Source organism: Lactuca virosa, chromosome 7 (assembly GCF_052849685.1).
Source record: "Lactuca virosa cultivar CGN04683 chromosome 7, Lactuca_virosa_CGN04683_v6, whole genome shotgun sequence".
Classification (NCBI taxonomy): domain Eukaryota; kingdom Viridiplantae; phylum Streptophyta; class Magnoliopsida; order Asterales; family Asteraceae; genus Lactuca; species Lactuca virosa.
Window position 1 is genome coordinate 58,340,990 of NC_136432.1, and position 16,207 is coordinate 58,357,196.

The following is a 16,207-nucleotide window of genomic DNA, read 5'->3' on the forward strand; positions in this document are numbered from 1 at the left end:
ACTCTACTTGCTCTTCTCACACTCAAAAGGTATCATCGAACTCAAGCAACCATACCTCTCGGGGTATCTCACTACTCTCTCAGTAGATTCCTCAAATGCACATCTAGGTATCTCTCCTAGATTATCTCTCGACTCAGAACTCAACACATACTTAGAGTAAATAACAGATAACACTAAAGGGCCCAACTCTCAAGTCCAACTCAAGGGCCCAAGGCATATATATATATATATATATATATATATATATATATATATATATATATATATATATATATATATATATATATATATATATATATATATATATATATATATATATATATATATATATATATATATATATATATATATATATTCCTCTGGTCCAAAACTCTAGTGCAACAAGCCCAAACTCCGGGCCCAACACTTAAGGCCCAAAAGTCCAAAGTGAGGTTACGCGGGGCGTACCTCCCTTGGTACGCTCAACGTACGCACGAATCCAGATTGGCCATCGAGGACATTTGGTCAGTACGCGGGGCGTACTGGAATTACGCTCAGCGTACGTCCAGGTTTGCTCTTCCTACTCCTTTGGTCTTAACCCATTAAGACCTTAACTCAAATCTCAGATCTGGACTCCCTAATGGCTCTTACTACATAAAGCTTGTTAGTTTAATCCTTTGCATGGATGATAAAGTCACAAACACCCAAAACTCTCACTCTCTTATCTCAGAATGCTCATATCTCATGCATGGGTTGATTCAAATGTCCAAGTCTTGATTTTTATGACTCTACACCACTTAAGATACTCAAAGGAGCTGGTAATAAACTCTGGAGCTCAATATCTCATAAAGTCTCCAACTTTGGGACTAAAACCCTAAAATACACTAAAATGATGCACAAATCAAAAGAGTGAGAAAGCTTTGAGCTTTATACCTCAGCATGAAGCTTCCAACTCAGATAAGCTCAGATCCAAAGCCTGGAATCCCACTCCTTCTTCTTCAAGGATCCTTCTTCACTCCAAAGAAACACAAGATCACTCAATAGATTATAAATGGACACACAAGCTCAATGGACGAATATTTAGGGTTTGAGAGGGTTGATTGTCTGAGGATGGTGGCCACGAATGAGGCCATCTTATTCTTTATATAGGGACACCCCCTCATTTAGGGTTTCATTATGTGCCTAGTACGTCCAGCGTACCCTCTGGTACGCCCAGCTTACTAGGTGGCTCTGTTTAAAAGTCACGCACATGAGTACGCTAAGCGTACACATATGTACGCCCAACGTACTTAGCTGCCACCTTTCTCAAATAAGGGACCTATCTTGTCAAAACATCAAAATTCCATAGTTTCCTCGATATAACTCCGTTTCAAATGAACCTCGTATCCACGGAAAGGTGATGAGAAGCCCTACGCTTCTAGCAACTTGTCACAGTCCCGAGGCTTCCTCATGCCCGGGTTGCAGCCCACGAACCTTAAAACACGTACGATCCGAAACAGGATGTTACAATGCGTCTTTCACGCGAGGTATTTTTACTGCTATGCAATCATTTTACTAAAAAAAATTGGTTGCAAACTAGTAAGACAATAAGCATTGAAGAGAAGATAGTTATATTTTTACATGTTATAGGGCATAATCAACGCTTCCGAGTGGTTAAGAGAAGATTTCAACACTCCACACAAACGATTCATAAATGTTTTCATGAGGTCTGTATTGAAATGATCTCTTTTGCTATAAAAATTATAGTGCCAAGAACTTCTAGTGCAATTGGAAATACCTGGGAACGCCATAGAAGGCTAAAAACTATATTTCCCGGAGCAATAGGTGCGTTAGATGGTACTCTTGTACATGCAGTTATGCCCACTGATCAATAAACTCGTTATAGGGGAAGAGGAAAAGGTGAGTGTTATCAAAATGTATTGGGAATTTGTGATTTTGATATGATATTCACCTTTGTATGGGCTGGATGGGAGGGCATAACACATGATTCACGAGTTTTGAATGAAATTGCATTTAATCCGACTTCCGAATTTCCATTTCCTTCACCAGGTTTATAATCTTTCTATATCTTTTATTATTATCTATATTGTTTATATAATAGGCATCACGCTCACCTTTACAAATAAATATTACCTTTGTAACGCTGTATATACAAACACTCATGGATCTATGACTCTATATCGCAATACCAGGTATTGGTTAGCCCATTTTTTACGACGAATGGCGTTAACTAAGGAAGAAAGATCCAATCATGCTCATGCACAACTCAGAAATGTTATAGAGCGTGCTTATGGTGTATTGAAGGCAAGATTCCCAATCTTAAAACTAATGGCTCCTTATCCTTTTGTAGTTCAACGAGATATAGTCATTGCTTGTGTCGCAGTACATAATTTTATAAGGAAATATAATATTCAAGATGACTTATATACATGCTTTTAAAGAGAACAATGTCGTTACTCCTAACGCGGAAGGTGGAGGAAATGAGGGCATAGAATGGGGTTCGGAAGGCGTTGAATATATATGAGTACTTTGCGTAACCAGATTGCAAATCAACTGCTTTCAAATTGTTCAAGTTAATTTTTTGATGCAAATTTTTTTGGTTTGTTTCAATTTTAGGATCTTTCTATTTTTAATTTCAATGATTTATGTTTAATTTGAATTTTGTATGACATTTTTTTTTTTTTTATAATCAGTCAGCAATTTTATTTAAATATCTTATAGAAAATAATACAGTTTATCCAACACAAAACAAAAAAGGGTAAACTGGTAATTTTTATCAGTCAGCACAGTCAGTCAGATGCATAATCAAACAAGATGATTTCAGTCAGAGGCAGATGTAGTCAGAGCTTCAGACCCAGTTGACTCAGTCAGATCTAACTCAGTCAGCAACTATCAAACAACCCCTGAGTCTATATTAAATATATATAACGTTAATACTTTTATATACAAAAATTATTCAAGCAAGCAATGTATAGAATATACACCTTTATCCAAGGATCGATGGAAAATATGTTGGTTGCCGATCGATAATATCCAGGAGTAAACACCAAAAACACTCAGTTGATGTTAATTGAAGTCGAACTAGTCCCTTAAATCTCATTCAGTAATGTTCTTTAAACAAAATATAACAAAAAAGAAACAATTTTTATTACACCTTTAGGACAACTTAATTAAAGATTGACCATGATATCATCAATGGTTAAAAAGACAAATTAACAAATCATAAATGACTGGTACATTGGATGGTGAATTACTAATTTACCCAATTTAACAAATAATTAATCTCTTTTTTCCATTACAAATGGTGATCAAGTGCTACCTAGAAATCTAAGGCTGTTATTAAAAATGGTTTTTGGAACTTATTTTATTACTAAATTTGTTATTGTTATATATTACATTATTACTTGTCAACCGAAGAAATTTAAGAACAATAGCCAACTAACTGAAGAACCTATTGGTTCGGGTGCGATTAATGGATGAAAGAATAGAGGTGATGGCCATGAAAGCGAAACCAATAGTAAGCAGAATAGTAGCAATGATCCCGCGATGAAGAAACTTATGAGTTTCGGAACGGAATTTATCAAGATTGATCGCCAAGTTGATGTTTTCATTTACTGCAGCCAATATGATAGCAATGACAGCAACAAAATCATCTACCATTTCCCGTAACTCCATTGATGCAGCAAAGCCTGCACCAACCCCCGTTGCTAAAATGTAACTGACCAACTGCAAAATTTAAAGTCCACCATATGTGTGTACCATTAATCTGAAATAATGTGTGTTGTCGTCTTTTAAAAAGGAACGTTGGATATTTACACAAAACAAAAGAAATCGTGTTTTAGTCTCACATTCGCTGTACATTTTTTGTGACAAAAAGTGTACAAAAATTTCGTCTTTTTCTCTATATAGTTATATTTTTTTTTTCCGATTGGTCTTACCTTATCTCCATAGAAGTCAAACTCTGGGAGACACGAATGACGAATCAACCTCTTCTCCGTGCGTGCATAATATAAAGCGAAAGGAATTTGAATCAGCGTGTAGACAACACCGATGACAGCGGTCGCGAAAACATACCTATCATATCATAAATGAAAATTGTTAAATTAGATGCGTGTTTACTGGTTCATAAAAGCAAAAGGTGTAAGGTGCCAGGGACGCATTACGCATATATACCTGTAAGTTTTGAGATCCTTCCAAGTAATCTTCTTCTGACCTGCAAGTTTGTAACTGTTAAGAGCCATGTACGTTGCTGAAGCAGCTAAAATCAGAAGAGTGATGATCCTCAGCACCAGGATGGTGTATGCTACGGATTTGACTGTCATGGATGGCTGCTTTTGAAGATCTATGCTTGTTGTGATGTAATGGGGGTTTTTTTATACAAACTGTAAAGACAAGACCTCGTGCGCAGATGTTTCCAAGGTGTTATTTTTTTGTCTCAAGCACCGTTTAGGAAGCTAATTGCCACATCACTATGATACTTGCACTTGTTTTTTATTTTTAGTTCACTAATGAATGAAGCTGCCGGCCTCTCACTTCGTAATTTCCAAACTATCAAGTCCTTACGGGCCATATGTCTTGAGGCCATCCCCAATGGGGATTCCATGGGGAGTTTAATGGGAAAAAAATGCTTATGTGGCTGTTGAATGGATATATAATGCATTGTGGAGTGGGTTGAATGAATGGGGGTTTAATCCCCATTCAACGGTGTAATGGGTTTGTTTGTTTTTTTTTTTTTTTTCAATTTATTATAAAAACTTATTTTTTCTTTCTTTCTTTTTTTTTTCTCACTTTATTATAAAAACTTATTTTTTCTTTATTTTTTTTTCTTTCTCAATTTATATAGAAAATAATATTTAATATTTTTTTTTGCAATAAACAAACTATATATATATATATATATATATATATATATATATATATATATATATATATATATATATATATATATATATATATATACTATACTATACTTTATTTTATTTTATATTCAATAATTTAATTTATTAAGTTACTTCATATTTTTTATTCTCAACAATAAAAATATATATAAATCTTAAAAACATTTTAAAAAGATAACATCTTATTTATTATAATACAACATAGTTAAATTAAATATTAATAAAACGTTCCCAAATATGCTCCATTAAATCATGTCGAAGAGCATGATGTACTGCATTGTCACGTAGTTCAGCTCTTTGAATTTGATATTGAACTTCTTCGACAGGTCCTCGATTCACACGTATAGGAGGATCAACATCATCTGACCAATTACTAATTGCATTTCCTTCATTTTCTACGATCATATTATGTAATATAATGCATGTATACATTATATCCTTTATGTTTTTAAGTTGCCAATATCTTGTTGGACCTCGTACAGTTGCCCAACGAGATTGAAGAACACCAAATGCTCTCTCCACATCCTTTCTTGCAGCCTCTTGCATTTTTTTAAACTTGATCCTTTTTGGGTCAGCCGGATGTGGAAAACTTTTACCCATTGTAGCCCATTCAGGATATATACCATCTGCAAGATAATATCCTTTTGTGTATGTTCTTCCATTAATAGTAAAATTGCATTCAGGAGCATAACCTTGTAATACATCATTGAATAACGGTGACTGGTTAAGTACATAAATGTCATTGTTAGACCCGGCAACCCCGAAATATGCATGTCATATCCAAAGGTCTTGTGATGCAACTGCTTCCAGCATAATTGTTGGACAACCATGATCACCTCGAGTATATTGACTTTGCCAGGGCAATTTTTCCAAGGTCAATGCATGCAATCAATACTTCCAAGCATAGCAGGAAACCTGTGCTTTTCTAAATGTTTTTGTACTAAATTTAGGATGTCATTAGCATTAGGTTTTCTCAAATAATGGCTTGAATAAACCTCAATCACACATCGACAAAAGTTTTGTAGACATTCGATTGAAGTTGATTCACCAATTCGTATGTATTCATCAAAGAGGTCACCAGTTGTGCCATATGCCAACTGGCGTATGGCAGCGGTGCATTTTTGTAAAGGGGAAAGACCATTGTTTCCTAAAGCAACGTTTCTTTGTTGAAAATAAATAGAATGGTTATACATATCGTTAACTATTTGAACAAATAGTTCTCACCTCATTCGAAATCTTCGTCTAAACGTTTGAGGTGGGAAAACAGGATGCTCATCGAAATAGTCTTTCCAAAGACGTTTATGTCCTTCTTCACGATTTCTATCTATATATCTTCGACTTTGCCCAGGACGTCTTGAACTTTCAGCATCTGACTATTCTGCTTCCAAGCATTTTAGCTCCTTATATAGTTGAAATGTAGAATTACTTGTGAGATCGTTGAATATGAATTCAGAAGCAGAATCATCTGAGGATGATGATGACATTGTATAAGAAAGAAATAAGAAATTGTTTGAATTGGTAGGTATGAGATAATAAAAAGGTTGTATTCTTTTATAGAAAAAATATAGAGTCAAATGAAATTTAAATTATATTCAAATGAAATCCAAATTAAAGTAAAATGAAATCCAAATTAGATTTGAATGAAATTGAAATTAAAGTATAATGAAATTGAAATTAAAGTGAAATGAAATCCAAATTAAAGTTAAATGAAATTAAAATTGGAGTCAAATGAAATCCAAATTAAAGTTAAATGAAATTGAAATTGGAGTCAAATGAAATTGAAATTAAAGTGAAATGAAATCAAAATTAAAGTTAAATTAAAGTTAAAGTCATTTGAAATTCAAATTAAAGGCAAATGCATACAAGATGTTCAACTCTACAAATAATGACGAACATATTATATTCTCATTCACACCTACCAACCATCTGATACACCAATCATGAATCCAAATTACTATACACACTTGTTATCTTCTTATGATCCCGAAAATCCAAACAATCATCCACAACATCCATACCCAAATCCAAACAATCATCTACAATATCCATATCCAAGTCCAAACAATTATCCACAATATCCATACCCAAATCCAAATAATCATTCACAACATTCATACCAAAATGCATACCCAGATTCTACCAGCCCGGATCCTCACAACATTGGAGATGGTCTGATGGACAAGCATTTAATTTGTGTGATTTTATAAAAAGTTATTCATTAAACCCATTTGTGTTTTTAGAGAAGGTAGGCAATCTAGAAAACTAAACTAGCTAGGGTATGCAATGTTTGGTTTAACAAGCTAGATGGCTAGATATATTGCTATTAATGTTAACAACATCAGTTGAAAAATACAATACTAAAAAAATCATGAACCATACCGAATTTTAAAAGTTTTCTCCATGGTCTTTTTTAAAAATGATTCTTTACTTTTTCATTTGTTAGGTAGATAATTCCTCCTTTTTCAACGACAGGAAATACATAAACCTTCAAAAACTAAAATCATTAAAAATTCAACAATCTTTCTAATTCTTAACAAAATCAAAAAATAAAAAATAAGCATGAGTATTAAAAATCAAAAAATGGTGTTTCCTTTAAAATATTAAGAAATTGCCCCTTGAGCTTGAACTTGGTTGCTTCTACGATTGTTGGACGAACTTGACCTGGGTCGTTGCCCTCTTTGCTACGAATCACATACTACTCGAGCGTAAGGTAGGTGGTGTTCGTCATGATGTGGACTATGAAATAACCGAAACAAATAGAAAATAAACAAAAAAAGGCCTAAAAAGGAACAAAAAGGAAAACTAACAACAAAGAGGAATACCTCAAGGTCGCGTCACGAGCAATTGGGCTTCGCATCCCTAAGACTCGATTTTCAAAAAATAAAAACTAAACAGAAAAATAAATTTATGTGGAATAAATCTCTCAAAAAGAATCGAATACTAAAGGCAAAATAATCAAAACAAATTAAAAAGTTCCCCGGCAACGATACCAAAAACTTGATGTTATATATATATATATATATATATATATATATATATATATATATATATATATATATATATATATATATATAATCATGTTTAAATTTGTAAATCCTTATATAACCTAACCAAATGATAACATACTAACACACAGTGGACCTAATCGAGTATAGTATAGTTTTGATAAGTAAGAGTTGGACCTAATCGAGTATAGTATAGTTTTGATAAGTAAGAGTGTTGAACTCTTGGGGAACGAGCATATGATTTAATTTAGATAATAAAATAATTAAATATACTATAAACAATTAACTAAAGGGGGGGGGGGATTGTTCAATCAAGTTAAACTTGATTTATAACCAAACATAACCAAAGAACTTGATTTAAACAATCAAGTTAAATTACTTTTACTTAGATTCTGAATCATCCTATTTTTCTATGGTTGATTTATTAGAGTAATGGATTTAACAAGTCAATTACCGATTATTAGAACGACTAGTTTTCTTGATCCGATGGACTAATACAAATAATTACAAAGCAACTAGCATCATGATCATGAAATTAGGTAACTAAATAATTAATTAAATATTTGAATTATGAATGGATTGATCTAGAGATTTCTTATCAATGGTGGTGATAGTTAGTCTAGAATAACATGGATATACAATACTTTCTTATATATTCAAGTTAACATTTATATTATCTAACCCTAGATTTGGTCCACCGCTAGTGAAAGAGTAAGAACATAAACAAGCAACCAAAATAACACCGGATTTATAGTGTAAAAAATCCAGAATATGGAAAAAACCACTTTGCATGAACACTATATTAATCTCAATGTTGAAAAGGGTTACAAAGGTGTAGAACGGGAATGAAAAGGATAATCCAGAAAGATGATCTAATATCCTATATATAGGACTAACTAAAACGAGTCCTAATCTAACTTTTTTACTTGATGGGCAAGGAAACAAAACAACTCCACTAGTATAACTGTCAAATTGTTGGGCACTAGATGAAAACTGTTCGGAGCATATCCAATAAACTCCACCTTGCGACGAAACCAATCTTCAGCAATGTAACCTTAAACGATCGAGTGAAATGAAAAACATATAGTGTTCAAAAGCCCCTAAGGACTTAATTTGAAATACCAACCAAATCTGAAAAAAGTTCAAATTTGGCGGTCAGAACCGACTTCGTCATCATGTCAGTCGGGTTGTGCTTGGTGTTAATCTTTATCACCTTGATATCGCCTTCGTCTATGATATCTCTGATGTAACGGTGTCTTATGTCAATGTGCTTCATTCGCTCATGGAACATCGAATCCTTCGTGAGGCATATCACACTTTGACTATCGCAATAAATTATAGTGCATGAGTAATCACGACATAGCTCACCGTACAACCTTCTAAGTCAAGTAGCCTCTTTAAATGCTTCTGAAATAGCCATGTACTTGGCTTCCGTAGTAGACAAAGCAATGGTAGATTGAAGTGTAGCTTTCCAACTCACGGCACAATCACTGATAGTAAAAACATAACCCGTGATGGATCTTCTTTTGCTGAGTTCGCCTGCATAATCAGAATCAATGTATCCACATAGCCCAGTTGTTGATTTCCCAAACTCCAAATAGGAATTAGAAGTACCTTTATGGTACCGGAAGATCCATTGAACGACATTCCAGTGTTGTTTTCCTAGATTAGCCATAAAACAACTTACAACACTCAAAGCGTGTGATAATTTGGGACGGGAACAAACCATTTCATACATTAACGATCCAACTGCACTTGAATAAGGAACCTTTGACATCTGATCAATTTTAGCATTTTTGTGGAGAAAGTCAAGAAGAAAGCCATAAATGGCCGGCAAGCAGTGTACTTACCGGTTTGACATTTTGCATGTTGAATCGGTGTAGAACTTTGTTGATGTAGTTGTTTTGGCTTAAGTATAACTTGCCTATGGATCGATCCCTTGATATTTCCATGCCAAGTATTTTCTTTGCATCACCCAAGTCTTTCATCTCGAACTCCCTGCTAAGTTGTTTTTTAGTTTGGTGATGGGAGACTTGTCTTTTGCAGCTATAAGCATATCATCAACATAAAGTAATAAGTAGATAGGATGCCCTTTTCGAATTTTAGGTAAACACATGAATCATAATTTGATCTTTTAAAGTTTTGAGACATCATGAAGTTATCAAACTTCTAATACCATTTTTGGGGTAATTGCTTTAAGCCATAAAGCGATTTCTTTAACTGACACACCAAATCTTCTTTCCCGGGAATAACAAAACCTTCGGGCTACTCCATGTAAATTGTTTCTTCCAAATCACCGTGTAAGAAATCGGTCTTCACATCAAGTTGTCTAATCTCCAAATCATCCATTGCAAAAATTGTAACAATAATCAAAATAGGTCAATAACAATCACATGTAACCATGTAATGTGATTTTGTTAAACTAGTAATGTGATAAACTTACTATGTAGTTCACAATAAATTCTAATACAAGTATGAACTTTTATGATACAACTCAAAGTATACGTCCATACGATTCCAAAAATATAGAGAACGTCTAAATCTGACTTCGCGTGAAGAAGTTATGATAAACCGAACACTATAAAATCTCTATAACAAGAGGAATTTAAAATAGACTTAGAACTAGCTATTTGAGTCTAAAAGAGAGTTGTAGTACTCGTAAATACCTACGCATGGATATAAAGAACGTCAAAAACGGAGTTCGTATGCAAAAGTTATGACCTTCCGAAGATACAGCTGTCAGAAACCCTAATCTGACTGAACTCACGACGTGAGCATAAAAACTCACGACGTGAGGAGTCAAAACGCCACATTTATAAGCTAGAAGTCTACGGAACGATAACCCAAAAGCTCACGACGTGAGCAAGGTTTTCTCACGACGTGAGGACCCTGCAGGACACTATTCGAGGCTAGAAAACACACGTTAAGACTACAGGATGACTCTTGCCATAACTCACGACGTGAACCTATCATTCTCACGTCGTGAGGGCCAAAAATCAGCCTATAAATAGCCATTGCGTCCATAAGCTTCCTTACACCTAAATCTCTTCTCTCTCTCTCTCTCTCGTTTGTTGAGGCCGTTTCGCATCCCAAGCCCGACGATCGCGAACCGCTGACTGTTTTCAGTTAGATTCTATCGAAGCACGATATTAAGGTGAGTTTCACAACCCCAGTTTCTAATATTTTCGGGGGAAAACGCATGCTAAATATTGTATATACGTTACTATTATGTCTATATGATAGTATATTAGTATCAACATAAATAGTTATATTAACCGGGATATAGTTGTTCTAAATATAATATTTTGAATATATACAAATATTATCAACTTGTTAGCATGTTCTTGAATTAATGTAGATCTTGAGTTATACTTAGGATTCTATATATATGTTGTGTGCGATATAGTTCTGAAGTTATATTCGGAAGTTCTATATGTTAAAAAGTATGTTGCTATTATTGGTTTTATGTCAAGATAAAACCTGATATGTTATATGCTATTATTGTTGGTTTTATGTCAAGATAAAAGTTGATATGTTATATATTATTGTTGGTTTTATGTCAAGATAAAACCTGGTTTTACTTCAAGTTATAGCTGTTATACTGCCTAAATGTTATGAAATTAGGAGTAATGTTTAAAAGCATAGTCTAGTAACTTAGGGTTTTAGACACGAAAATGCTTTTGTTATTAGAACTATAGAACGCCGTCAAAGTTTACATGAGTTATTGTATTCATCAACTAAGATTGGAAATCTTAGTGGAAATCCTCTGACCTGTAACCGTTAATCCCGTGTGAGCGATGAAGTTATATATGGATCTATACGTGTTGACAACCCCACCCGTGGTTGCTAGCTCCAACCCAACGGTATTCGGGTGACAAACTTGCCTAATTTACTACCTTCTGACGTCGATGAAGCGTGCGGAAACTACCGCAAGGTGTGATCCTTGTACTACCGCAAGGTGTGATCCTCGTACTACCGCAAGGTGTGATCCTTGTACTACCGCAATATGTGATCCTTGTAAGTACCACAAGGTGTGATCCTTGTAATAATAATAAGAGGTATAAAACTAAGTCATACAATCGCAGCTACAGACTCATGGTAGCACAACTTTAGAAGCATTATACTTTGTCGATATACAAGTATGAATGTTAAGTATAAGTTTCTCAAAGACTTATACTCTAAGTATAAGAATCTAGTAGGTATATTACTTGTATATTAAGTAGACCACTATACCTATTCTACTTACTCGTATAGAATTAAAATAGATTTATACGTAGTGGTTTTACTCGTATAGAATTGAAATAAGATTTATATGTAGCAACCTTAGTTTGTATGGGATTACAAACATTTGTATAAGACTTATAGGTATACTACTTATTTGGTAAGTAAACCATTATACCTAGGATATATATATATATATATATATATATATATATATATATATATATATATATATATATATATACATACTAGATGTTGGAGAGTCAAAACGATACTTTCAAAACTATACTTTTGAATTGAGAAAAAGTACTATTTCTACTTAGAGTCAAAACCTGTGAACTCACCAACTTTATGTTGACGTATTTTAAATTGCATGTGGTTTTAGGAAGTTGATAACTATGATACGAGAAATGACGTTACACCGCCCGGTGTTTTCGCCGACGGCCGGGGTGTGACAAAAATTCTAAGTAAAGTATGAATGGAACTATGATTGATAATGGGAGAAAACACATCAGTAAAATCTATATCGGGTATTTGGCTATACCCTTTTGCAACGAGTCAGGCTTTGAATGTGGAATCTTCCTTTTTCTTGTACACCCATTTGCATCTAACTGGCTTCTTTTCCTTGGGTAATTCGACAAGTTCCCAAATTTGATTCTTCTGTAGAGATTCCATTTCTTCTTGCATTGTAGTCACCCACTTGTCAGAATCAGAAGTAGAAATTGCTTCAGTATAGGATGATGGCTCTTGATAGTTTTCAATTTCCTCGGCAACCGAGAAAGAATAAGATACTGAATTATCAACATTAGTGAACCTACTAGGCGGTATAATAACCCTCCTAGGTTAGTTGGTTGCTATAGAACGAGATGGGGACAGGGAGCTTGAAGGAGTTGATGAAACATTGTTACTCGGGTTGAGCGAATTTTCTTCATTTTCGGTATTTTTGGAAGCCATGGTGTGCTCCACCTGCATTTGAGCACTCTCATGAGAATCAATATGATTACGAGAATCCTGGTATAAGTCTAAAATATTTCGCAAAGAACCATGTTGCGAGTTGACATGGCTGTTGGGTGAGTAATACATCACAGTTTCGTTGAAAACGACATTTCGTCTTATAATTACATTGTTTGTCTCGGTATTCCAAAGCTTATATCCTTTCACCCCTGATTTGTAATCAATAAAAATGCATTTAATATCTCTAAGAATCATCTTTCCATTATCAACGTGAGCATATGCAACACACCTGAAAATCCGCAGTTCCGAGTAGTATGCCGGCGAACCGAACCAAACATTAATCAGAGTCTTCTTGTCCAATGGAACTGAAGGTGAACGATTTATCAAATAGCATTCCATGGAGGCTGCTTTATCCCAAAATCTATGATGTAAAGATGCCTCAGATAGCATAAAACGAGCCCTGCTAATAATGGCGCCATTCATCCGTTCAGCTACACCGTTTTGTTGCGGCGTGTGAGGAACGGTGTAGTGACGAACAATACCTTCATATTTGCAAAATGATTCAAACTCTTTTGAACAAAATTCCATCCCATTATTAGTCCATAACTTTTTAATTTTTTCCCGGTTTGATTTTCATTCATAATCTTCAATTCTTTAAAGGCAGAAAACGCGTCAGACTTGTTTTTCAGAAAATAAGGCCATACCTTTCGGGAGTAGTCATCGATTATCATCAATATATAACTCGCACCACCAAGAGATTTGTGTTGGGAAGAACCCCACAAATAAGAATGTATGTAATCTAAAATGCCTTTGGTGGTGTGCTTGCCGGTATTGATTTTTTACCCGCTTAGATTTACCGAAAACGCAATGTTCGCAAAATTCCAGCTTGCCGTTGTTGAAACCATCAAGTAGACCCCGTTTATTTAATTCAGACAATCCAAGTTCACGCATATGGCCTAATACACAATGTCATATTCTAAATGCATCGGTTTTTGAAGACGTGGTAGACAAAATTGGACTAAATTTGGAAGTAGTTTCGGGATCACCGAAGAATCGTGTTTGTGATCGATTTTGGAATTTTTTAGATCCTTTGGGGTGATTTGTCATGAGAATCAGGTATATGATTATTAGAAGATACGGGAGTAACGGAAGCAGTGATGGTTGTACCCTGAACATAGTACAATCGATTGGATTTTCGCAAATCGACTTTAATAACAACTAAAGAACCTTTTAAGATCTTTAACATACTATCTCTACTTGTAAATTTGAAACCTTTGTTGTCGAATACGCTAAGTGATATAAGGTTTCTTTTCATTTTCGGGATGTAATGAACATCAGTCAATGTACGAGTAATACCTTCAAACATCATCTTGATACGAACAAAGCCGATTCCTTCAATTTTACATTGTGAATTGTCAAAACCAAGAATGGACCCAACGTCGAGAATTGGTTCAAAAGTGGAAAACCAATCTTTATGTGGGAACATGTCATATGTGCAAGCTGAGTCAAGAATCCATTCATCATGAATATCGGCAACCCCGACGACAACCGCAAGAACTTCACCATCAGAATTGTTTTTTGTCACACGCATAATTAGCCGATTTTTCTTCATCTTTCTTTTCCCCGTTTCTCTTTTCTTTATTTTTCAACTTGTAACACTTTGAAATATCATGACCATCTTTGTGACAATACCTCCAATTTTTATCTTTGCCTTTGCCTCGAGATTTGGAACGCCCTTTCTTTCCACGAAAGCCCCTATCTTTGGAACGACCCCGAACCGATAACCCTTCAGCTTGTGAACTACTTGCCCCATTTGAAGATACCATCTCTTTCATATTTTATTTTGAATACAAAGCTTCATATACTTCATGTAAAGTAAGGGTGTCGTGAATATAAAGAATTGTATCTCTTATGTTTGAGTAAGAGCTCGGAAGAGAGCACAAAAGAATCAAACCAAAGTCTTCTTCGTCATAATTAATTTCCAAAGTCGCTAAATCGGATACAATCTCTTTAAAATCAAAGATGTGGTTAAGTAAATTACCTCCCTCTTGAAGCATATGTAGAAAAAGCTTTTGCTTTAAATGCACCTTACTCGTGAGATCTTTTGACATGCATATTAACTCGAGCTTTAACCAAACAGCAGCCGCAGTTTTTTCATTGAGTACTTCTTGGAGAATCTTATTATGGAGATGTAACCGGATTTATGCAAGGGATTTACGATCCTTGCTTATCTCATTGGGAGTCCAAGTAGCTTGAGGTTTATTTACAAAGGAATCTAATGCATCTTCGTAATCCGCTTGAGCAAAAAAATCTTGCATCTTCACTTGCTAAAGTAAAAAACGAGTGCCACGATCTAAATGTGGAAGATTGTATTTGACGGTAGCCATAGAGTAATCGATTTTATACCCTTATTTTCTTTATTAAGAAAAATAATTCAAAGAAATAGGTTGGAATAATAAATTGTTTTAATGGTTTAAAACAAACAATCGATTAAAGATATGAATGCTAGTATGGGCTAAGTAAAAGCAAATTAAAATGGCCAATGGATTTTATGGGCTAAAATAAGATGCTTTTAAGATGTTTACAAAGGAGATAACTTATGGGTTTAATAAATCGAGGGTTTAATAAAGAGAAAAAAAACTACACTGCGATTCAAAGAAAAGGAAAAACGTATATGTGGGCTTAAAGAAGGAAAGAACTGTTGGATTAGGTGTCTAAGTTCATAACTATTTTGGTATGTACTTGACCCGATTATGAGCATGGTCCTTTTGGGTTGCCTTCACTCATGCAACTTGATAGGATGACAAGAGGAGAGAGATTAGAATTTATTATATGAATAATAAATTCGTATTTAAAATGGTTTTATTAATATATTACAAGATTAATATATTATTTGGAAATCATATTGTTTGATTAGTATTGATCAGAAATTAATTTGGTGATCAAAAGAGACTGATTAAATAAAGGGGGCTGATATTGCAATTATTTGATAGTTGCTAGTTGGGCTTTGGATTCCTAATAGAAAGGGATTGGACGAAATCTATGGAGAGTCCAAGAAGATTTCGGCAAGGGCTTTCTAGATAGGCTCCATGGAGTACTGAGGGCCTAAGCAGAGAATTAGGGTTTCCAGCTGAAACCCTAGCAGCCCAC

At 34.5% G+C, this 16,207-nt stretch overlaps 1 protein-coding gene and 1 pseudogene across 1 annotated transcript; both read right to left on the minus strand.

The window, feature by feature from the left end:
- Window positions 1-3,417: 3,417 nt before the first annotated feature.
- On the minus strand, window positions 3,418-4,301 carry LOC145126673 (CASP-like protein 4D1). Its single transcript, XM_079061993.1, has 3 exons — window positions 4,153-4,301; window positions 3,918-4,053; window positions 3,418-3,705 (listed from the first exon to the last, which is right to left on the minus strand). The coding sequence occupies exons 1-3, from the start codon at window positions 4,299-4,301 to the stop codon at window positions 3,418-3,420; spliced, it is 573 nt and encodes a 190-aa protein (XP_078918119.1).
- A 786-nt stretch (window positions 4,302-5,087) lies between these two features.
- LOC145126674 (protein ANTAGONIST OF LIKE HETEROCHROMATIN PROTEIN 1-like) lies at window positions 5,088-6,106 on the minus strand (annotated as a pseudogene).
- Between the last annotated feature and the right edge of the window lie 10,101 nt (window positions 6,107-16,207).